We start from the raw sequence: 24,471 nt of genomic DNA, 5'->3' as shown, positions 1-24,471 counted from the left end.
GATATTTGCATGCTTCATCATTATAGTTATCAATATAAAAATAAATGTTGAAAGAAATGTTCATGATCGTTAGTTTTTTTTGTTTAACTTTTACAAATTTTAATAATTTTTTTTTCAATTATGATAAAGAGTGCAACATTAAAAATTCTTGTGTTGATTCATTATTGCCAGCTTCTGACTTAAAGTAATTATCAGGCATACAAAATGACTTATGCAAACCAAAAGTTAATATTTCATTTCTCACAAATACAAAAATTGCCATAAACTTTTGTTGAAATAAAAACACAGAATTATGATTTGAAACAAATATGAAAGTTAAATTACATTTTTCTTTTTCATGTTTTAACATTGAAAGAAAATTTTATTTTGCTAAAATTATTTATATTCATTTGATTTTTCTTGAAAAAAAAAAAAAAAAAAAAAAAAAAAAAAAAATCAAGAGATATTCAAAGCAATAAAAATACTTACTGAAGTTAAACGAAAATACTGTTTTTCTATATCTTGGCATTCTCCAATAATTACACAACCATTCATGTCAAGATCGTCATCACTTCCAGTTGTCTAAAAAATCAATCAGAAGAAATACAGTTTGTTTATTTAAATCATTCTAAACAAAAATCTTTAAAAATGTATAATTTAAAATTGTTCAAGTTCAAATAAATTAGATAAGAATTTTTAATTGCGCCAAGTGTTATTTATTGTGATAATTGTCTAGTGGGTGTATCTTGAGGCTGTAGGGTTGAAGAAAACTTGAGGCTAGATTTAAAAAAAATAAAACCCAAAAAACTCTCTATGCTGGCCGAAATGAAACTACTCCCAATTGCTGTTAATTTCAACATAAATGATTAGGGCAACATGTATTTTTATTTATGTTTATAGTCATTTGGCATGCAGTATTAAAGACAGCTCAGTACAATTTAATCATTTTAAGCTTACATTCCATATGTTGTGTTCGACTAGCTTTTTTATGAGAAACTCCAGACAAGGCTTAAAGCCACTTGATGTAAGGAGCAAAAAAAAAACAAAAAAAAACGACAGTACTTCAAGATCAAAAACTTGCCAACAATAAATGTTAGATGGAATACATTATAATGTAGAAAACAGCAATTCTTTCCATTTTGTCAGAAATGTTGTTCCTGGAATGTGAAGACTAAAGACAAAATAAGGGAAGTGAAAGTTACAAAATTACGTTAATAAGTTTTTTTTTCTTTTTTTACATGAAGGTCACCACTTATCAAGGCCCAGAAGCCACTCGGGGATAGGGGTTATTTTGTATACAGTAATCAATGGGATAGTGTTGCAGTATTCATTAGTATTGGAGATTTGATAAAGTGTCATTACTCGGTGGGGGGGGGGTCATCAGGAATTTGTTTATGTTGGACTTGAAGACATCCATGTTGAAGTCAGGAGGGAAACAGGCAAGCGGTGGAGAGTTCCACAGGCGTGCAGTTCTAAGAAAGAAGCTTTGTTCATGGAATCTACGTTTTGATTTAGGCACAGATAAAAAGTGGGGAAAATTATTGACAGTGGTTTCAGCTAGACAGGTGTTTATCGTGAAAGATTGGAGCTCAGATGAGCACCGGCCATAGAAATAACGATAAAACAAAGATAGGCTCGCAATGTCTCTTCTGTGGGAGAAAGGTTGTAGGGAAGAGAAAAGGGCATCCCCTCACTAAACCACAAAGTCTTTTTTGTACTCTGTCAAGGCAAGATAGGCTGTTTTTAGCAGCTCCTGCCCAGATGTGACAGCAGTATTCCATCCTTGGACGTACTTGGCTTTTATATAGATAGAGAATTGCATCAGTAGTGAGATATCTTCTGGAGCGGTAGAAGGATCCGCCATTTTTCCAGTGACCTTGGCAACAGACTTGATGTATGTGTTCCATTTCAGATCAGGAGTGTAATTAAATCCTTCTTAAGTAATAGAAAAATCAAAGTTGGTCTCGACGGTCGTACATCCAAAAAATATGACATAAATGCGGGAGTACCTCAGGGGTCTATCCTTGGACCTCTATTATTCCTGATATTCATAAATGACCTCCCTGATAAAATTGTTTCGGAGATGGGTATATTTGCCGATGACACCACTCTCTATAACAGATAAGAGGGGAAAACAAATGAACACATATCCAAGGAAATGGCAGAAACACTAGAGGATGATCTCCAATCTGTAGTGGAATGGGGACAAAAATGGTTGGTCACATTCAATGCTGCTAAGACTAAGCTTGTTTCCTTCAATAACTACAAGAAACCTTCTCTGCCACCAATAGCAATGGCCAAGAACATATTGCCTGAATGTACTTCTTTTAAATTCCTCGGCCTAACGTTTACAGGGAATATGAACTGGAATAGATACATTGAGAGCATTGCCAAGGCTGCTGCAAGGAAGGTTGGCTCCCTCTACCGTGCTAGAAAACTACTTACGCCTGACAGTATCCTATACCTCTATAAGGCCACCATTCGCCCATGTATGGAGTACTGTTGTCACATCTGGGCTGGTGCATCTGCTGCTTGTCTCTCGCTCCTGGACAGGGTCAAAAGAGAGTCGCCAACCTGACAGGTCCTTAACTGTCATCTAGGCTTCAGCCTCTGTCCCATCGACGAGATGTTGCATCCCTCTGCCTGTTCTACAAATACTTTAATGGTGAATGCTCTGACGAACTGCAAACACTTGTACCTCCCCGACGTAACTATCCCCGACAAACCTGACAAGCTACTAAGTATCATCCCTTTACAGTAGAGATCCCTAGGTGCAAGAAAGCCTTTTACTCCAATAGTTTCTTCCCCAGAACTGCGGGTCTTTGGAACTCCCTTCCGGGATTCTGCTTTCCCAACTGCAATGATATGCAGAAGTTCAAGTGTAATGTTAACAAACATCTTTCTACTCATCTCCCTTCATAATGACCCCGCTAATTAATTCCCTAATAGTAGCCCCCTGCTTCAAAGTGGCACTGTGCCTTGTTTGGGGTGAAAATTGAAAAAAAAAAAAAAAAAAAAAAAAAAAAAAGGAGTAAAGGCCAATCCCAGAAGTTTGTCAAAACATGGGGTCTCCCATAGACGAGAGCCATTCATTTCAATTGATGCCAGAGCGTTGATGTAAAGATAGGAGATTGGTTTTAGATGCATTAAAAGTAACCAGCCACCTCTTCCCCCCACTATACCACGCGCTCGAGATCAGAGGAGAGAGATTCAGAGAGAACTTTGTCATTTGCAGCCTTTGATGTGTTGCCGTAGATAGTCGTATGATCAGCATAGATGTCAACGAATGATTTAAGTATGTGTTTTGGGAGATCATTGATGTAGATCAGGAAGAGAGTTGGGCCCAGGATAGACCCCTGAGGGACTCCAGCATTAATACTGCGGGTTTCTGATTTTTTTTTATCAACCACTACTCTTATGAGCCTATCAGAAAGAAATGATTTAATGATTGAGAAAACATTTCCAGTTATACCGTAGCTGGAAATCTTGTGAAGTAGGCCTTTATGCCATACCTATCGAAGGCCTTTCATATGTCAAGAAGCCTTTGTCGAGAGATTCGCTAATCCTATGAGATATAACTGTTAGCACATCTGCTGTAGATCTTACAGAATGGAAACCATATTGCGTGTCACTAAGGTTATTTCTGCTGAAGTGGTTGACTACTTCTCTATTTAATATGGATTCTAGCAACTTACTCATAACACACAGGAGACTTATTGGTCTGTACTGAGAGGGAGGTGACTTATCACCTGAATTCTTAAATACAGGGCATACTGAACAGATGAGCTTTTCCAGGGTGTTGCAAAGCACTTCTTAAGGCAATGCTTAAACAGTTTTGTAAGTATGGGAGAAAATTCTGGTTAAAGCTTTTTTAACACTATAATTGGGATGCCGTCAGGGCCAGTTGCTTTACTGGAATCAAGAATCAGTTATTGGTGAGATTTATTTTAATCATTGTAGCTTTTGTTCAATCATACGCTTGTACTTTCATTTGTAAGCCATAACCTTCCATACCCATAAAATTTTTTTAAAAATGTCAAAAATTGTTAAAATTTAGGTTTTATAAAGAAAAAAATATACTGTTCCAAAATTGAATCGGATGTCATAAGTAAAAAATTCTGTCATCAACCTAAAAATGACATTGGTTACATTTAAGATTTACCAGACAATTATTTCTATGGTAACAAAGACTATTTTTTCAAAAATTTAAATTGTTGCGAGAAATGAAAACATTTGTTTAATATATTTACTTTAAATATTTAAACAGATTTATGCTAAGAAAAAAAAAAAAAAAGATGGTGGGAGAAAAGCAATTGTGAAATTTCCACAGGTTTGAGTTAATAAAATTATTTTGAATAGACAAAAAAAAAAAAAAAAAAAAGTGATTGTACCTATTTACTATGCCTCCCCACGGGACAGAGTTAGACACCAGGGTCGTTTTTTAACGTGGAGAAAAGGTAGAAAAATAAAAATTGTCTCAGTCGTGAAGGATTTCTCCTCCACCGAAAGAGAACAAGAAATAGAAGTGCAGCATCTGAAGAACAGATACTACACTTTGATCTTGACCAAAAGGCCAAGGCCTCCTGTTTGACAAAAAAAAAAAAAAAAAAAAAAAAAAAAAAAAAAAAAAAAATCAATATTTAAATATAGATAAAAATATACGCAAATATGTAATTAAATTTTCTTTTCTTTTCATGGAAATCACTCCAGAGAAGGCATGAAGCCATAAGTTAAAAAAAAAAAAAGATACTTCAAGGTCAAAAACTAATCAACAATTGATTATATGAGTTGGAACAATTACATTGAGAGCATTGTCAGGACCGCTGCAAAGAAGGTAGGTTCTCTCTACCATGCTAGAAAGCTACTAACGCCCGAAAATATCCTGTACCTCTATAAGGGCCACCATTCGCCTATGTATGGAGTACTGTTGTCGTATTTGGGTTGGTGCATCTGCTACTAGCCTCTCACTCCTAAACAAGGTTGGAAAGAGAGTCGACAACCTAATAGGTCCTGAACTGTCATCTAAGCTTCAACCTTTGTCTCATCGACGAAATGTTGCATCCCTCTGCCTGTTCTACAAGTATTTTAACGGTGAATGTTCCGACGAACTGCAAACACTTGTACCCCCTTGACGTAAATACCCCCGACAAGCAGCTAAATCCCACGCCTTCACAGTAGAGATTCCTAGATGTAAGAGAGCCTTCTACTCCAGTAGTTTCTTCCCCAGAACCTCTAGACTTTGGAATTCCCTTTCGGGTTCCTGCTTCGCCAACTGTACTGACATGCAGAAGTTCAAGTGTAACGTGAACTGGCATCTTGCTGCCCAACTCCTCACATAATACCCCTGTAACTTATGTCGCTGATAGTAGCCCCATACATCAAAGTGGCAATGTGTCTTGTTTGGGGTGAAAATGTAAAAAAAAAAAAAAAAATATTATTCAGTTTTTGTGTCTGTAACTGATTTACTGTATGTGCGTGACATTTTAGCACAAACTTTAGCAGAAAAAGAAAAAAAAAAAAAAAACGCGAGCGAACATGGCTCGGAGCTGAGTGTTTCGACTAGCCACTCTCCAGCTTTTCAAAAGATGACACAATTTAATGCTAGTAGAAAAGTAAAGCTTTTGTTACGGATGCACTTTCGCTAACTGGAAATATTTTCTTATTTTTATTTTTGGAAGAGTTTACTTAGGAAAAGAGAAGACAATCCAAAATTTAATTAGTTTTAGACTTAAATTTGTTTCAATAAAATAAATTATCTTAAAAAAAAAAATAATTTTCAAATAAAATCATTGACCCCCCACCCCCAACAAAAAACTGCAAACATTTCCAAATATTTCAATTTGACTGTCGTATTTTACATGTAAATAATTACATTTACTTGAGGAAAATTATATATATAAAAAAAAAATACATTCCACCCATTTCATAATATTCTAAACTTAATGTTATATTTTATTTGCACATTAAAAAAATGACATTAAAATTAATTTTGAAATATAGAAATTTAGAAAGTTGCTCATATAATAAATTTAAATTCAATAAATGTTTCTGTAAATAATGTTTTCTGTTGTGTTTATTTTTATTGAACTTGTTTTGGATTACGATAAAATTTTGGTTTTAAAAATCAAATCCGTCATAATTTCTCTTTTTGCTTGTATAACAATTCCGAAAACGAAAGAAAAATACTTCCAGTTAACTAAAGTGCACTTGTGTAAAGCTTTTTAACAAAATCACAGATCGAAATCGAAAGGAAACAACTTACTGTGAAGTTATTGATGGTTAATGTTAAAGTTTGCCGATATCGTTTTGAATCGGATGAATTATTTAAATGTTCAATGAATCTCGCTGCTCTCCTTTGCATTTTCTCTTCTTTGTCTGGAGCATCATATTCAAATAACAAACTGCAAGTAAACAAGGACAAAAAAAAACAAAAAACATGAACAGAAATGTGAATTTTTTTTTTCTAACAAATAAGATAATGGGACTAAACATGATGCTACATATACTACATCTGTAACATATATCTGGGGGATGCAATTGAAAACAAAAGCCTATATCAAGAGCAATCACCTTTTCTGGAGTTTAACAAGAAACTCCATACTAATTTTGTTTTAGTTATGTAACAAAATGTGTCATGTGGGATATTGATAAAAAAACAAGTACGGCATACTAATCTTTTCTGGTAATTTAATGACAAATCAAATAATTTGGAGAAGTTTTTATGCTTGTTTTGTAGAGGAAAATTGTTACTTTTGTTTTTTGACTTTGCAGAACAGAATTGAGTTTTGCAAAAGGGGGAAAAAACATCAATATTTAGCGAATTTTATATCAAGAAGCCAATATCTTCAGACTGCCTAATCTTAAAACAAAGATATTTTAGTTAAAGTTCTAAAAGTAGATTAAACAACTTTTGATGGATAAGTTTTTATGAGAAAGTTATGAGATATTATTTAATTGAAATGCATGAGTTTGCAACAAAATCTACAAGAATAATCAATTAAAAAGTTTTTAACTTTTGTACATTTAACTAGATTACATAATTTCCTATATGACATGTTTTGCTTGTATTTCATTCTTTGGTAACATCAGATGCCTCTGTTAGCTATATTTACTACCTACTGCAAGGATTGATCTCATAACTTCTTGTCAATAGAAAGGAATGGCTTGTCAGTTCAAAAATATTGGGCAATTCTAATCTAAACAGAACCAAATAAACAGGATTTTGTTAATTCATCTGTTATGGCATATTAACCATTTAATTGTAGGAAATATCCGTTTAACTCAATTGTAATATAAAGCCTGTTGAAATATAGTGTCTATTTTGCATGGTTTTTGTCCAAATATTGGACAAGATTAACTAATATTAAATTGTTTTTCTTTTTGTTAATTTAACGATTTTAAAATGTTTTTTCTTGCAGATCATCGGAAAAAAATTAAGATTTCTAAATATTAAATAGTTCTTTCATAGATGAAAATGACAAATCAAATTTTCAATGATCATAGCGTCTTCATCAGAATCAGTTTGAAATTTTTCTTTTTCTTCCTTCCTTGTGGCAAATTGTCAACAAAATAAAAATATAAACTAATCGCGATGAAGATGCTATGATTGTTGAAGATTATTTTTAAACAAATTGTTTGTTCATCTTTATAAATCTGCATGGTACTGGCCTTTTAAACAAACACACACACACACACAAAAATAGGGCTTATACACAGACGAGAATCAAATTTTAAATAAAAACTCTAATATACTTATGTATCAGATAAAAATAAGTATTCCCACCAAAACTAGGAAAAATTATTGACTAAAAGTTTAATTAAATGTAAAAATTTTATAAATTGCAGTTTTATGGTATTTGAAGAGTTATTTGAAAAGTAGGGGAGCTAATTCAGTCTGTCATTTTGGTAAATGTTAACATTTGTTTTTAAATAGACAACTTGTGCAAAATAAAAAAAATTGATTTTTACTTTTAATTAAACTTCTCACTTTTTCCTAATTTTTGGTGAGAATACTTACTTTTGCCTGATATGTAAGTATATGTAAGTGTTTATTTGGAATTCGATTTTTATCTGTCTTTATCTCTAGAAAAATAAAATAAAGATAATCTAAATAAGACTTACTCTCTATCTTTCTTTCCTTTCTTGTTACCGACCGACTCGTCATGCCTTAATCGACCTCGAGAATTACGTCCCCGAGCACCTCGTCCACGACCACGGCCCCGATTTTTGCTACTGAAGCTCTGTTTAGAATATTTCTCTGAGGAAGAACTATCATCGGAATAACTGGAACTTTCACTGGAGCAAAAAAATAAAAATAAAAATCACAATAAATATAGATGAACAGAGAAGTGGGGACGAGAATTGCAGAGCTTTAATTTCAAATTTTTGATGAGAAAGATTTTTTAGTATTTAGAAAAGTTAATAGTTACCAAATAACAGTTACATTGCATTATTTTATGAAAAGAAAAAAAAAAAAGGGGGGGGGGGTCCAAAATTCAACTTAATTAAAAAAAAAAATTTTTATGATGTATGTATCCGTCATGGAACGAAAATATCATATTCCAAAAATTGTGTAAATTGATCAAGTAGTATTTTTTTTTTTACATACACAGATCATTTTTTTTGTACAATTTTTAGCGATTTTAATAAATAGAATCTATTACAAGGATGATTTTGATAAATCAAGTTATCTCCCTTTATTTAAAAACAACATGGCAGATAAAAAAACTCTGTTACTCATCAAATTTGATTTTTTTAGTTTAAAAAAAGAAAAAATAACAAAACTGCTTGATCAATTTGGGATTTTTGGAATATGACACTTTTGTAAGCAAAGATTTTTCTGTATCCCCCTCCCTTTAAAAGGAGATTGAATTCTGGACACGCAACAAAAAATGTCTGAAGCTGACAGGTCAAATGCATATGAAAATGAGAAAAAAAAAAAAAAAAAAAAAAAAAAAAAAAATCAAGGGTTTAGAGTTGTATTAATGCTGTTATGTAATAAGACAAAAACGACAAATTGTTTCTTCCCTTTTCTAGTAAGTATTAATCTAGATTGGTGTTACTAAGTGTAACACAATCGCAACACGATAGTCACAACAGAGTCACAACACGTACCTGCTATGTCTTCTATGCCTTCGTGCTACCGTACGAGGATATTTGTCTCTCAGAGAAACGACCATAGCCGGTGGAGACCTTGAACGGCTCCTCGACCTGCTACGAGAACGAGATGTCCTATAAGTGGGTACCCGGTCTCCATTGTACGGACAGCGAACAGAAGAACGGTTGCTACTAACTTCACTCTCATCTCTTTCCCAGCGGCTTCTTTTGCGTTTATCCTGCCCACTTATACTGAAACAAAGCAATCAGAATGCAGAGTTCTCGTTTAATAGCGGCAGAAGAACAACTACAAACATTCATGAACGCTCCAGTCATTAGAAAGTTACTAATTAATATCTAACATGAAATTAAATAAAGAAAATAATCAAATGAGGATTTGAAAGAATAAGAATTCTATCATTTAAAGATTCTCAGTGGAGAGGAGGGGGTGACTTAGAGTTTAAGAAATTAAAGACAAATTCTGTATAATTAACTAATGGCATTTAATAATTCAAAAAGTCATTTTTTTGTTAAGTTTATTTAAAAATAAATGAAAAGAAAATGCAATTGCGATGACTTTTACTTACAAATTATACCATATTTCCTGGAGTATGTAAATACACACACAAAAAAGGGGGGGGGGGAGGTGAGGGGAATGTTTCAAAGCAATAAAAGGGAGATAACTTCTGGTGTCCTAGGAGTTATGGGCCCTGAAACTATCCAGGGTTTTGGGATTTTTGAAAATCTACAAACAGAAACGTGTTCAAGACCCATCCTATTATCCTGCTGTGGTAGTAACTGATAACTTCATACACCAAATATGATAGGGGGAAAGAAAAGAGAAGGTAAAAAAGAGGAGGTTGGAAAAAAAGAGAAAAGGTATTAATTTCACAAAAAAGATTTATAATGAAAATCTTCTCGGCCAGAATTCTTTTTTGGCCCCCCCCCCCAACCAAAATCAACAGAGATCGAACCATTCCTGTAATGATCCGGTCCCTGTTGATTTTGCAGTGGGAGTTAAGTTCTGTACAGTTCTAGGAGGTCCATCCTCACAGGCTTTGCCTTCTCTTTGAGAAAGGGGTTAGTTTATTGCTAATCGCCTGAGGCGTCCTCACCAGAGAATGTCGACGTGGTTGCCCAGATACTTTTTTTAGGTCAGGGTGCCCCTTCTCAAGAGCACCAACTTCTCAATCCCACTTTCCAACTCTGGTGCCACAGTTCTTGCAGTGGAAGAGAACTAAATCCCATCAACTTTTGATTTTGCATTAATTTTGTTTTTTCAGAAAAAGAAATGCAAATTTTAATTGATACAGTTATTAAAAGCGAAGACCAACATATGAATAAAAAAAGTGCTTCTATGAATGACACCAAATTAGTTGGGTACAATCTCTTAACAGACAATATGGCTAAAACAGCATCCGAATGCAATGAAAACGATCACCACAAAATTTAAATATCTAAAACATTTATGTCTTCTCTACTGGTTAGGTGTAACCCAGTCAGATATCTACAATTTATTATCATCCATAAACGGTTTAAGAATATTTACAAAGTTTGACCGTCAAATATATTTCTATTTACCATGCCTTTGGAGTTTAAATATTAATTATATAGCATGGCAAAAGGGTAGTTTTTTTTCTAATTTTTATTCTATTTTATTAAATAAATGGTAAAAAAATTTTTCTTCTATTTACAAAAAAGAAAAAAAAAGTTTAATTTGATAAATCCTAAATCTGAAAATCATCATGTGCTTATGATTGTTATATATATTTCTTCAAATAATATTTTTTAATTGATTGTTATATATATTTCTCCAAATAATATTTTTAAATTGATTGTTATATATATTTCTTCAAATAATATTTTTTAATTGATTGTTATATATATTTCTTCAAATAATATTTTTAAATTGATTGTTATATATATTTCTTCAAATAATATTTTTAAATTGATTGTTATATATATTTCTCCAAATAATATTTTTAAATTGATTGTTATATATATTTCTTCAAATAATATTTTTAAATTGATTGTTATATATATATTTCTCCAAATAATATTTTTTAATTGATTGTTATATATATTTCTCCAAATAATATTTTTTAATTGATTGTTATATATATTTCTCCAAATAATATTTTTTAATTGATTGTTATATATATTTCTCCAAATAATATTTTTTAATTGATTGTTATATATATTTCTTCAAATAATATTTTTAAATTGATTGTTATATATATTTCTCCAAATAATATTTTTAAATTGATTGTTATATATATTTCTCCAAATAATATTTTTTAATTATGATTGTTACATATTTCTTCAAATATTTTAAAATTATGATTGTTACATATTTCTTCAAATAATATTTTTAAATTAGTAGATTATAGAAATTTACAATACAAGCATCATTTTAATTTTTTCTTCTATCAATTTTTTTTCCAGTTAAATGTGCCACCAAATGTAATTAAAAATGGCAATTTGAAACAATAAAAATCAGCAGATTTAGAAAAATATAAAAAAATAAAAAATCACTGAAATTTATTCTAGTACATATTAAATATGGAATGTTTATTTAATAAAAAAAGAAATTACTGCATAAATTTTGCAGTTGACAAATAATTTTTGTATAACATGGATGTTAACATTGTTATAAACATTTACTTTAAAACATTTCAGATAAAAAGGTAATCTCTGAATATTATTTATTAGCTGTAAAAGTACAAGCAAAATTAAAAAAAAAAATCAGATCTAAATCTTCTTGAAGAGACCCCTTCCTTCTTTGTATGAAACAAAATTAAACTAAATATAGTCAACATGACCCACCCTTTTGCTTTACAATTGTGTTCTAAAATTTATGAAAAGTTTATTAGATCAGAAGTGAATCCTGTATATAGAAATATATATAAACATATACTTAACTTTAATTTTTATAATTACATTAAATATTTATTGAATATTTATAACCCTCTTTCAAATGGACATGTCAGAGAAAAGAAATAAGCTGCCTAATCCAAGTTAAACAAGCAGAGCATGCAGGGTCCCCCTCCATGAATGAAAATTTACTTTCACCATGACTAATATTTGTGCAAATTTTTTTAAAAATCCAAGGTGTGGTTATTAAAAAAAGTGAAAACAAACAAACGGATGAACGATTTGAGGGCAATTTTACTCCTAGTAAGGGGGGCAGCCAGATTTATCCTGGAGAATCTGTTCTGGTAAAAATTTACTTTCACCATGACTAATGTTTGTGCAAAATTTAAAAAAATCCAAGGCACTGTTATTGAGAAAAGTATAGGCAAACGAACAGGAGTGAATTACTAGGTCTAATCCCTCCTTTGTTAGGGAGCCAACAAGAATTTCATGTCAATGTGATCTGTTGAACACTTTAGATGTCGGACTATATTGTCTGCTTTATATGACATAAATAGGGTTTATTTCTTAGCATATTGCATAGTGGTTGAGGTTGGTCAATCGGCACTCAGTTTTGAGTTAAAACTGACAAACGTTGTGCTGAACAGTTATCTTCCACACTGATGATTTCATTAGGACGAAACACGTGTACATGAATAACAAAAAAATATTTGTTACTAGTAGGTTGCCTGGCATTGGCTAGTCGTAAGATACGCTTAAATATATTTTAATTCATACAGATTACATATTTATGATTACAGAGCCAATTCTCTATCGATTATTATATTGTACCTAATATATATACTACTGATATTTAAAGTTAAAAAAAAAAAATGACTCTCCAACCTCATTTCTTAGCCACTAAGCCATGCCCATGTGCATATAAATAGTTAAAAAATAAGTTGTTTAACTATGAATGTAGATTTGTGCAAGTAAACAGGTCTGGCCGACTACTCCTGCCAAGATCAACTGTTTTATTTTCAATTTTGACCAATTAGCAGCAATTTTTGTCGGCTGAAAATAAAATCGAAAGTGTGCTACAGAACCAATGCTTGCATATTTATGACAGAGTATATTAAGTTTACAGATTTAATAATTATATCAAAAACCTATCCTGCCTTGACAGAGTACAAAATAGACTTTATGACTTAGTGGGGGATGTTCCCTGCAACTTCTCTTCCACAGAAGAGACATTGCAAGCCTGTCTTTGTTTTATCGTTATTTCCATGGCAGGTGCTCGACCCCCACCCATCTTTCACGAAAAACACCTGTCTAGCTGAAATCACTGTCAGTAATTTTCCACACCCTTTATCTGTACCTAAATCAAAACGTAGATTCCATGAACAAAGCTTTTTCTTAGAAGTGCACGCCTGTGGAATTCTGTTCCATTTGCCTTTTTCCCACCTGACTACAACTTGGATGTCTTCAAGTCCAACATAAATTCCTAACAAACCGCCCCCCCCCCTTAAGTAAGCCACTCTATCAAAACTCCAATACTAATGATTACTACAATACTATCACATTGATTACTGTACACGCAATAACCCTTATCCCCGAGTAGTTTCCGGGCCTTGATAAGTGGTGACCTCCATGTAAAAAAAAACCCTTCAAAACCAATATTTTCTCAAAAGTACTAAATACAAAGTAGAACTTTATAATTACATAATCATTAGAACAGTCTGTGTCAATTAACCTATGTTTCACAGTTAGTACACAATAGGACTGCATAAATAGATTTTAGAACTAACAACAGACTCATATACTTTTATTCCTGCATGATTTATATATATATATATATATATATATATATACTCTTTATTCAAAAGCAATCTCCATAGAAAAGGTTATTCCATTTGCATATTACATTAAAGAAAATCTGTTTTAATAATTCTAAATTTTTAATGGAAATTAGTAATAGAATTGCTTTAAGTATTCTATTTAGAAATGTTATATAAAGTTGATTTAATTTATATTTAATATTTTTTAATTTATTTTTAATTATTAGTATAACCAACACTAGTGTTTAAAAACAGAAGTTTTCATTTAATATGAGTTATTTCCCTTTAAGCTATGAGATTTTATTTTCCTGTTTGAATTTTATAGATGAAGAATTACTGTTTTACGCTTCTAAAAATCCAAAATATGGTCAACTTCCAGGAAAATCCTAACAATATAGGATATTTGGTGTAACTTAAATAGTATGTGAGTAAACTCTCTGCTGAGCAATATGTTATTTACCTGGCAACACCAGGTATGTACAGCTAATATATTAATATACATACGCAGGAAAGTTGTCTGCGTGTGTTTAAGTAAAAGTAAAGGTTTACACAAGACACCCCGACAAAGTTGATATATTCTCTTTCAGCATTACCAAGAGAAAAAGAAAAGCAATTTGCTTTTAATATTTAACAAAAACAAAATTAGTGTGTGTGTGTGTGTGTGTGCGCGCGACACTTAGAGACATTTTGTAATGTCATGGTAATAATTCATCAATTTTTTCAGTTGCAAGAGAGAAGGGATGATAGAAAGAGAGAGGAAGGAAAAGAGAGCAGAGATAGAATGGAGAGAAGTTTAAAAAAAAAAAAAAAAAAAAAAAAAAAGACATCTTTTTAATTATTTTGTTGTCCATGCTTCTCAGCAAGCATGCCATATACATGTATATATACACACACACTTGCTACTAATAAATTTTATCCAAATATTACAAAATGAAATGTGAATTCAAAAATGTTTCTGACAAAACTGAAAAGTAGAAAAGCGTTCAATAAGAGTTTTGCAATTTTGACGAAAACCAAACATGGGTTACTCACTCAGGCAAAGGTTCTTTCGACCAATCTTTGCTCCAAGCTGTGTGATCATCAAAGATTTCTTTTAGTTTCACTCTTAAACATCTTTCCATCTCATCCTTTTGGGATTCTTCAGTGACACTAGCAAAAGCGCGTTGAACATATTCCCTACAAGATAAAAATGATGTGTGTTTGAGAACATAAACATGTTAAAAAATTGTTAAATGTTAAACTTGCATCCATTCAATTTACATGATTAGAAATAAATTTGATATTTCAAACTTAAACTTCAAAGACAAACTGTACAACAACAAAACCTTCTATAAAGATGAATGGATGAATCTTAAAATGTGTTTAGTAATTAAAATGCTATTTCAAGCCTAAACATGACAACCATTTGACTTTGTGACAAGTGAATATTGTTTGAATATGCTTTTTCTCTATAGAATGGTCTGAAGAGTTTGCTACATTCAAAAATACAGTAACGTTCTTTTATTTATAACATGTTCTTTTATTTTCTCATAAATGTATATGTTACAGATCTGTTTTTTTAGCAATCTTCAACAAACAGTAAAAATATGTTATATTTTTGAATGTAGAAAACTCTTCAGACATTTCTATGGAGAAAAAAACATATTCAAACAATATTTATGTGTCACGTACTCTGAATATCATTGAACATCAGACAAATTTAGTATATTTGGTATTGTACTATTTATATTATATTATTATCTATCCTGCTATAACTGAAAAAACATTACTCTTGGAATATTTACAAGAAAACCATAAAATATATATATATCTATATCTACTCACTGTGTGTGTATGTGCGTCAGTGCGAAAGTTCCTTCCTAATTGATTCGAAAACGGCTGAGCCTATCTTTTGTAAATTTCACACAAAAAATAATTTATATGTCTGCCAGTGTTCTTAGATATGCTTTGTACACAAATTCATCTGATGAGTATCAAAAAGAAAAAAAGAATCTAATCCTAAAAATAGCCTTATTTTGCGTTACACTGGCTAAGGGAGATTGTAAAATCTCAGCAAATCATTTCTTAAAAAAAAAAATAGATTTACAGTCATCGGTTGGTTGGTTTGGTTTATTGGTGTTTTCTGGCATATCAACCACTGTGGGTAATTTAATGCTAAATCATTGGGATAGTTTGTTTTTTTTTAAACTTTTGGGTTGCACAAATTTTTAATTATCAAAATTATGTGTTTTTAAACTTTTAGTTGCTTTTAAAGTTCTATCAAAATTGTTTTAAATAATTTGAAGAGTTGTATTTTTTTTTTAAATACTTGATAGTCTGGTATGGTGCCACCTTATGAAATAATTCTTCAAATTTGTTTGCAACATTTCTGTATTTCCAGCATTCCGTTAGTATATGCTTTTTCGTCATTTGCTCGTCACAGAATGCGCATTTTGATTTTTCTATAACTTCAATCAAGTGTACATGCGTTAGTTTAGTGTGTCTAATTCCATTAATCTATTTATTGTGGACTATTATCCTCATCTTTCTTGGTTGTTTCACAATGTTTCGGCCAATTATTCCTCTGGCCTTCATCAGGTGGCAACCGAAACGAGATAGGAACTCCAAATCTCCTAACTGCATTCTCAGCAATTACTGTCATCCATAGTTGTTGTTGTCTTACCACGTTTTAGCCAAGTAAGCATCTGGCTGGCTTTGGGTAGGATTGAAACCGCCATCTTCAGACAATTCTCACCTGGAACCATAGAGATTCAACGTCTCTGTCCACTGCTCCACGGGCCCCAAAGGACGATCAAGGTTGGATCTTTTGGTCTTATAAATCCACGTTTATTCATTATCTGATCACCCATGGTCGGGTCCGTACTGAATGGTATATATATTATTTTAATTGGAATTCATTATTGAGAGGAGTACTTTTACTAACTTTCAGGTGAGACTTGTCTGAAGATAGTGGTTTCAATCCTATCCAAAACCAGCCAGATTTGTTTTTGGTATTGTTTTGATGGCAATATTGTTTAATGTTTGTGTAAAATGTTTTAGTGGTTCTTTGTTTTTTTTAGAATGTTTGCATCTATCTATTGTTTTGCATAGGTTGGAAAATGTTACCCAGTCAGCTTTGTGTAATTTCTATTTTGGAACTTTCTTCTGGTATTTTTGGATTATATTTGACTATGATAGGGTAATTTCCATGTTGGTCTTCTAGTATATCTAAGTAGAAGTCGTATAGATGGATGGAGTACATATTGATAGGTCTTTTGCAGACATGGACCCACTGGCTGTGTGCATGTATGTATTCTTGCCATTATTTAAGATACATAAGTTTGTTGTTGATAATATTTCGTTTATTATATTACCTTTATTATTGTTTAACCTATTTCTTCAACGGTTGCTGTGTGCATTGACATCTCTCATTATTATGAAAGGGGGTGGGAGTTGGTTGATTAGTATATCTATTTCTTTTTTCTTTATTTGTTGATTCGGTGGAATGTATATTGAGCATATTGTTATTTTGCAGTATAGGTTATCTGTTACTGTTATTGCTTGAAGTTTGATATTTAACTGGAGGGCTGTGTAAGGTATAGTTCTTTTTTTTTAATTAGTATAGACATCCCTCCAATTAGTCTATTTATTGCTGATGTGTCATACATGTTATATCCTTTGAATTTATATTTGTGGTTTTCTTTTCGTGTTTCTTGTAGACAGATTGCTAAGGGGTTTTGTTTGTTGATTTCTGATATTTCTTCATGATTAGGTCCTAGTCTTCTACAGTTCACTTGTATGGATGCTGTTTTACTATGTTTTGTGAGGTTTTGCATAAATAGGCTCTTTATTTTACTTTTTCTATATCTGTCTGGTTTTTGTTGAAGTTTTTATATCTAATATTCCATTGGTTTGTTCTTTTATTTGTCAAATTTACTGTGATTTGAGTGGTTTGGGTTTATTTTCTTTATATTTGCCTGAATTGCTTGGTTCTTCAGTTGCAATTTGTGTAGGTCACTTCATTGTTATAAGATTGTTTTTGATTTAGAGTTGCAATTTGTGTAGGTCACTTCATGGTTATAGGATTGTTTTTGATTTAGAGTTGCAATTTGTGTAGGTCACTTCATGGTTATAGGATTGTTTTTGATTTAGAGTTGCAATTTGTGTAGGTCACTTCATGGTTATAGGATTGTTTTTTTGTTTTGGTAACTGTTAGAAAGGAAGATTTGAGGGTTTATTTGTGAATTTTGGTTTGTTGCACCAGTATCTGATTTATATGTATTTAGTTTTGTATTTTCTATTTCCTTGGATGAAAAAACTCTGGATTCTTGATTATTAGATTTTGTAGCAGAGGTTTTAGATTTTTGAGAAGTTTGCTCTTCAGAGTTGTTTTTTAAAGGAGAGGATTGGGTTTAAGAAAAAAAAGCGAACAAACGATTTTGGAACAATTTTACCCCTATAATGGCCCGTAGGAGGACAACAGGAGTTATCTTGGAAAATCCATTCTGGCCAAAATTTACTTTCACTATGACTAATGTTTGTGCAAAATTTTAAAAAAAATTAAAAATGTGGTTATTGGGAAAAGTGTGAACTAACGAACAGACAGTAGCAAATTACAAGGTCCAATCCCTTCTTTGTCAGGGAGACAAAAAAAATCAGTAATAGAAATTAAGAGAAGTAAACTTTTTGATTTCAGTTAGAACTATCGTAGAATTGATAGACAACAACAAAAAAAAAAAAAAATGAAATAAAATCACTCACTTTAATGAAGCTGGCCATTCACCTTTCTCAGAAATAGAAGGCTTTGATCTAAAAAAAAGGTTGAAAATGGCATAAATTATTTGCTTATTTAAAGGAAACAAAATCTTCTAGTATATAAAGGAGAGATGTCTGTGAGTGTGCATGTATATGTGTTAAATGTAAGTAACAAAACAAACGTATTTAAACAAAATATATTTAAAATGGGCGTCTTTCTGTATGCGTTTTTTAAATATATTCACAAACATTTTTAATAAAACTAATAACAATAATTATAATAAAAATAAATAAATAAAAAGAATGAACTTTATTAATTACAAAGCATTAACTGAGAATTTCGGATGCTAAAACTTTTATTTAATTTGCCCTTGTGGAGAAGTAAGCAAATAGCAATTTTTTTTTTTTTTTAAATAAAAATAAAAGTTAAAGTTTTGTTTCTTGTGATACTACATTTTATCTTTATAAAAATAAAAGTTATAAAAAGACGTGAATAAAATAATATATTTTTTAAATCTCGATTGTTTATACTTGTGATTTTATTATGTATAAAAATTGCCTCGGTTTAGAAGGATTTACTCCTTCACTGACCACCGACAGATTGCACTTTCAATAAATATTGAATTGTATTAAAAATGCACATAGGAAAACACACACACACATAAAAATTAATCTTGGTCGCAAAAAACCGTAAAACATTCGCAAAAATTCGAACAAGTCAGTTATTTTAATTTGTTTCTGCCATTAAAAAGTTTGTTTTAAATAATTTTATTCAAAAGTTTTTGAAAATATATATTCTTTTAATAGAGAAGAGATCAGCATCCAAAATTCTGTTATAATATCAGTTTTTAATGTTTTGTGATTAATATAATTCATTCTTTTTATTTATTTTAGTTATTTCTTTATTCTTATAATTATTATTAGTTTTATTAAAGTTCTGTAAATATATATATAAAAAAAAGCACTCAGAAAGACACCCATTTATTTAAATATATTTTGTTTAAATACGTTCGTTTTGTTACATTAAAAACTATTGTGTAAATAGAAAAAAAGTTTTTAATTCTTAAAAGTTTTGTAAATATTTAATATTAAAGAAAATGTTTTGTAAATATATATTTTTTCTTTGAAATCTTAAAAAGTTTTGTAAATATATTTTTAAAAAATCTTGCTCACGAACATTCGACCATGTCTGCTATTTGATGTGTTTACAAACAACCAACGGCAATGTCAAGGTCGAACAACCGGTGTCACTTGAAATGTTCGCCAATCTTCATCTTCTGCAACAGGGTATCTAATCTTTACTTGATCCAAAGATTCATATTTTTGGAAAATTTTTTCTTTGTTTCCATCTTAACATTTTCCTTTAAAATAACTTTTATAGGTTGTCTTGAAAATTCATAACAGCGTTTGTTTTTAACAAATATGGCACTCGTTTTACACTACTAGATAAAACATGCAGAAACTATGCCTTCAGTATTGTAAAAACTAGTTGCTGGGTCCCAATTTTAAATGTGATATTCATTTTCAGCACACCTGAAGCCCCTAGAAAACAAGTTTTTTGAGGTAGGTTTTTTGTTGGTCTACCAGGGCACAATTACCAACTTTGTGAATATTTGTTGATATGTGAATTTAGGATGCTGAAAACATATACAATTTTTTCTTTAAGATGTGTTCAAACGCAAAAACGTTTTTCCCTTTACCTTATATAACTTGGACAACGCCAGGTACCCTTGCTAGTATTTAAATAAATGTTTAGAACTAATATATCTTTATATTAATGAAATCAGAAAACAACTTCATGTATCTGTGTGTATTTTCTCAGAACTATAAATTATATAATATTTCAGCTATTTATTATTAAGTGAATATTTAGTAAAATTAAAACTAGCAACAAAAATTTAAAAATCATATTTAAAAATATTATTCAATTCCTAAATAAATATGCATTTTGGATTCTTGGTAAATAAGTCAGCCATTTTCATCTATGTTATTAAAAAAAATTACTTTTGACATTCCTAAACTTGAACAGAATTTCACAAATATATTTCTTAATGCTAGAAAATTAAATCACTTCTACACAAGAAAGGATACTAGTCACAGAAGTCCTCACTCGTGCTCGGCTCCCAAGCATCCCCACTATCCTAATGAAGGTTTCAGCTTCGCTGGGTTGGTCATGTAGCCAGCATGCCAGACTACAGACTGCCCAGGAAGCTTCTGTTTGTTGAGCTCCAACATGGCAAGCACTCCCATGGCGGCCAGAGAAAACAATTTAAAGATACTCTGAAGGCATCACGAAGGCCTTCAACGTTGATCTGTCATCATGGGAGCAGACAGCTTTAGATAGAGTCAAGTGGCGGGCTACGTTCATGATGGTGTTCACAAATATGAAAGTAACCAAAAAATTACTGCAGAGAAGCGCAGAAAGGACAATGTTTTGAAACCCTTGACATCTACCATTCCATTCTTGCTGCAGTAGAACTTTTTAAACAAAGATTGGGCTTATCAGCTATCTCCGCACTCACCGATGATGACTCCCCCTACCCCACCTTACAGGAGGATCAGATGGTCCTTGTCGTTCCGACGGACGAACAACACTTAATTATATTTCAAAAATTATTTGTTCTTTTCTCTTAGTTATCAACATTGCTTGCCTTTCTCCACAACTTTTATTAAAAAAAAAAGAAAAAAAAAATTTTTTTTTATGGAAATCAGACAAGGCATGAAGCCGCTTGATGAAAAAAAAAAAAAAAAAAAAATTAAAAACTTCAAGGACAAAAACCAGCTAATGATAAGTGTGAGACGGATAGATTCCAACATAGAAAACAATTCTTCTCTATCAGAAACATTACTTGTGGAATGTGAGGACTAAAGGACAAAATAAAAGAAGTGAGAGTTATGAGACTGCTGAAAGTAAACCCAAAGAACACTTTCTACACTCCTAATCATTTGCCCTTTATTTACACTCTCAGCACCCCCCCCCCTTACCATCTGAAACATCTATGTCCAAATGATGCATGGTGACAATCAGTTAAGACAAGAAAAATAACATCAGTTCTAGCATTCAGAATAACTCGCTCTTTCATATATAGAACCATACAATTTCTCGCTCTTTCATATATAGAACCATACAATTTCTCGCTCTTTCATATATAGAACCATACAATTGTTACGTCTGTTGTAATATAAAGCTAACTGAAAAGAAGACTTACTCTGGTGCAGGGCTGTTGCTGTTTGTCCTGCAATTATCGGGACTATCTTTATAATTTGACTGTTGTTGTTGCTTCCCATTATGAGGTGATCTCATCTTCTGTTGCTGTTGCTGCTGCTGCGGAAAACGTTTCATTTGATAACCAGAGATGGCGTTTGTGTTTTGGACATTATGCCTTTTAGGAATCTGAAATCTAATTCCCAATGCATTAGGATTCTCTGGAAAAAGAAACAAAATGATGATGAAAATATCTAAGCAAAATTTTATTCTACATCACATGATTAAATTATCTATCGATAAATGGCATTTGTCTGGTTAGTTCAAGCACAAACTAAAACATTTAGATAAAACATATACACATGCGCATTATATATATAGATAACAATATGGCACTCTGTAGTTGATAATGCGAATGTAAAAAATATATGAAGATTATAATTCTTAATTTCCCTTAGTTTCAAGGCAATAAAATAACTGTAAAATACTCATTTGCTAATGAAGTTATACTTCAGTGAAACTTGTGTGAATGAGATTAATATATACACACACACACAACCATTTCAAATGCTACACATCTATGTAATTGTTTCAATCATTAGCACTAAAAAGCTACAATCTGTTTTTAATTGTTCATATCGCTAACCATAGACAGGTTGAATCAGCTCCCCTGAAGGAGACAGTGTCTAAGAATGTCAAATTCACAAGCAGTTTCCAGTTTAGGGATATAATAGCATTATGTTTTTGCAGTTCTTGCTGGGAAATGTCGACATCCTACTATATACAGCGTCTGGTATTTCCAAATGGTCACCAATCTGGTATCGACCAGGTTCAATGTTGCTTAACTTTGGTGATCTAACAAGAACTGGTGTGTCAACGTGATTAAGCCATATATATGTCTCCTATAGGAAACGTAATAATCAAGAACTGTGCATGCCATTGCATATAATGTCACCTACCGAAAGTAAGAACACATTGTAAAGTTGTAATATCTGGAGATATTGATAAGTCGGGTATGGCTGTCTGCATTTGGAGGGAAAGGGAAGCCATCTTCCTTTATGAGACAAAGTAAAAAAATTACAGATTTGGTTGTTTTGTTTTACAGCATATCAACCCTTTTTGGATAATGCTGAATCTAGTAATTTTGGAAAAAAGGTTTTATGTTTTAAATTCTTTCTATCTTCAAATATTTATTCATTGTGTTTGGTTTGGTTGTTTTGTAGAGGAAAGTTATTTTTGATTTTGCAGAAAATGACGGAGCTTTGCAAAGGAAAAGGAAAAAAAAAAGTAACAATGTTTGGTGCATTTTAGGTCAGGAAGCCAATATCTTTAAATTGGTTTGATAGCACCAGGAAAAATTACAGAGACGAACAGCTGAATGTAAGACGTCTCAAAGAAGAAGCGCACGTTAAGCAATAATGGTTTCCTAAATAGACCTAGTATAGAATTTAATATGGGAGCCATTAAGTATAAATAATAAATTAGAGCACCATTTAAATTTAACATAAAATTCTAACAAGAATAGTTAAAAAAAAATAAATGAAAAAGCATATTATTGTTCAATTAAATGCTACAGCAGTACTTACGCTTTGATTTGCCCATTTGAAATCTTGGCAAATTATGTGAGAATGGAGAATCAGGATGTTGGAATTGGTGATTAGAGGATGGGGATTGTTGCTGCTGCTGCTGTTGTTGTTGTTGGGATGAAGGTTGCTGCTGTTGGTCAGATTGATAATGCTGCTGCTGCTGCTGTTGTTGTTGCTGTGGAAGTGGTTGTGGAAAATGGCCATCATGTTGCTGGTGGTGTGGAGGTTGCATATGTTGCTGCTGCATATGGGGTGGGGGTGGGGGATGCCTTTGTTGATCAATACTATCAGTCCCTGGAGGAAGTGGCTGCTGACCAGAGTGGAGGCCTCCCATATGCGGAGGAGCAGCATTTGGAGGGCCACCATCAGGATGTTGTGGAGGAAAACCAGGTGGTGGATGATTATACATTGAACCCTAGGAGGTAAAAAAAAAACAAAAAAACAAAAAAAAAAACATTTAACTAAAATGTTTCACTGGAAAAAATGTTTTTTTAAAAAAATTTTTTAATAGGCAGTGAACTTTAAATTAAAATAAATCATATAAAAAATATTTTTTATCATACAAATAGTTTATTCTAAAGATTAAGCTTTGGCATTTTTAATTTATATATAACTAGCAGTTCAGCCCGGCTTTGCTCGAGCCCTATGTACTGTTCATAATTTGCCCTACATGTGAATACAGTTAATGTAGCATTACAAGTTGATTTTTTCTTTTTAGATAATTGTTATTTGATCAACTTGCATGAAAAGAGCTATGTAAAAGATGCTTAAAACCGTTTGAATTATGCAAATGCCATCAGTAGTTCAAAAGTTATGAGAATTTTAAGTGCCAAAATTTAGGCTTTTCCATGGACATTTTTCTTTAGAAAAAGTGGGCTAAATTATGGACTTCAACATTTCAAGAAATTCGGTAATTTCGACACCATTTATTTATTTTTCAAGCTATTCTCATGAAACTTGGCACTCTTATGTAAAATTGTGTGATCTTTCTGATTATGCAATCAACTTTGATGTATCTCTTGACCATAAGCCATGAATTATAAATTAAGATGTACAAATTTAAATTTTTTTTAAACTGGCACATGGTATCATACAGTGGGTGTCTATTCATTAACAAAACTAAATATTATAGTGGTATTTAAATATAGCTTTATTGAGAGCAGGCATTTTCCTGCCTCCT

At 31.7% G+C, this 24,471-nt stretch overlaps 1 protein-coding gene across 2 annotated transcripts in view; it reads right to left on the bottom strand.

The window, feature by feature from the left end:
• The window catches only part of LOC145284903 (leukocyte receptor cluster member 8 homolog), a 61,470-nt gene that overhangs the window by 18,375 nt on the left and 18,624 nt on the right, over window positions 1-24,471 (bottom strand). The window contains exons 4-11 of one of the 2 annotated variants that reach the window (XM_080133980.1): window positions 23,292-23,706; window positions 21,710-21,926; window positions 18,507-18,554; window positions 14,799-14,942; window positions 9,094-9,327; window positions 8,101-8,274; window positions 6,242-6,380; window positions 469-561 (exon numbers count right to left, since the gene is read on the bottom strand). In XM_080133980.1, the coding sequence (XP_079990106.1) occupies window positions 469-561; window positions 6,242-6,380; window positions 8,101-8,274; window positions 9,094-9,327; window positions 14,799-14,942; window positions 18,507-18,554; window positions 21,710-21,926; window positions 23,292-23,706 (1,464 nt within the window). The remainder of the gene's footprint in view (window positions 1-468; window positions 562-6,241; window positions 6,381-8,100; window positions 8,275-9,093; window positions 9,328-14,798; window positions 14,943-18,506; window positions 18,555-21,709; window positions 21,927-23,291; window positions 23,707-24,471) is intronic. The other variant, XM_080133981.1, reaches the window with a different exon arrangement.

The sequence above is a fragment of the Euprymna scolopes genome, chromosome 9, assembly GCF_053919585.1.
Source record: "Euprymna scolopes isolate OS-2025 chromosome 9, ASM5391958v1, whole genome shotgun sequence".
NCBI lineage: Eukaryota > Metazoa > Mollusca > Cephalopoda > Sepiida > Sepiolidae > Euprymna > Euprymna scolopes.
This window is presented reverse-complemented; position numbering and strand designations above follow the sequence as displayed.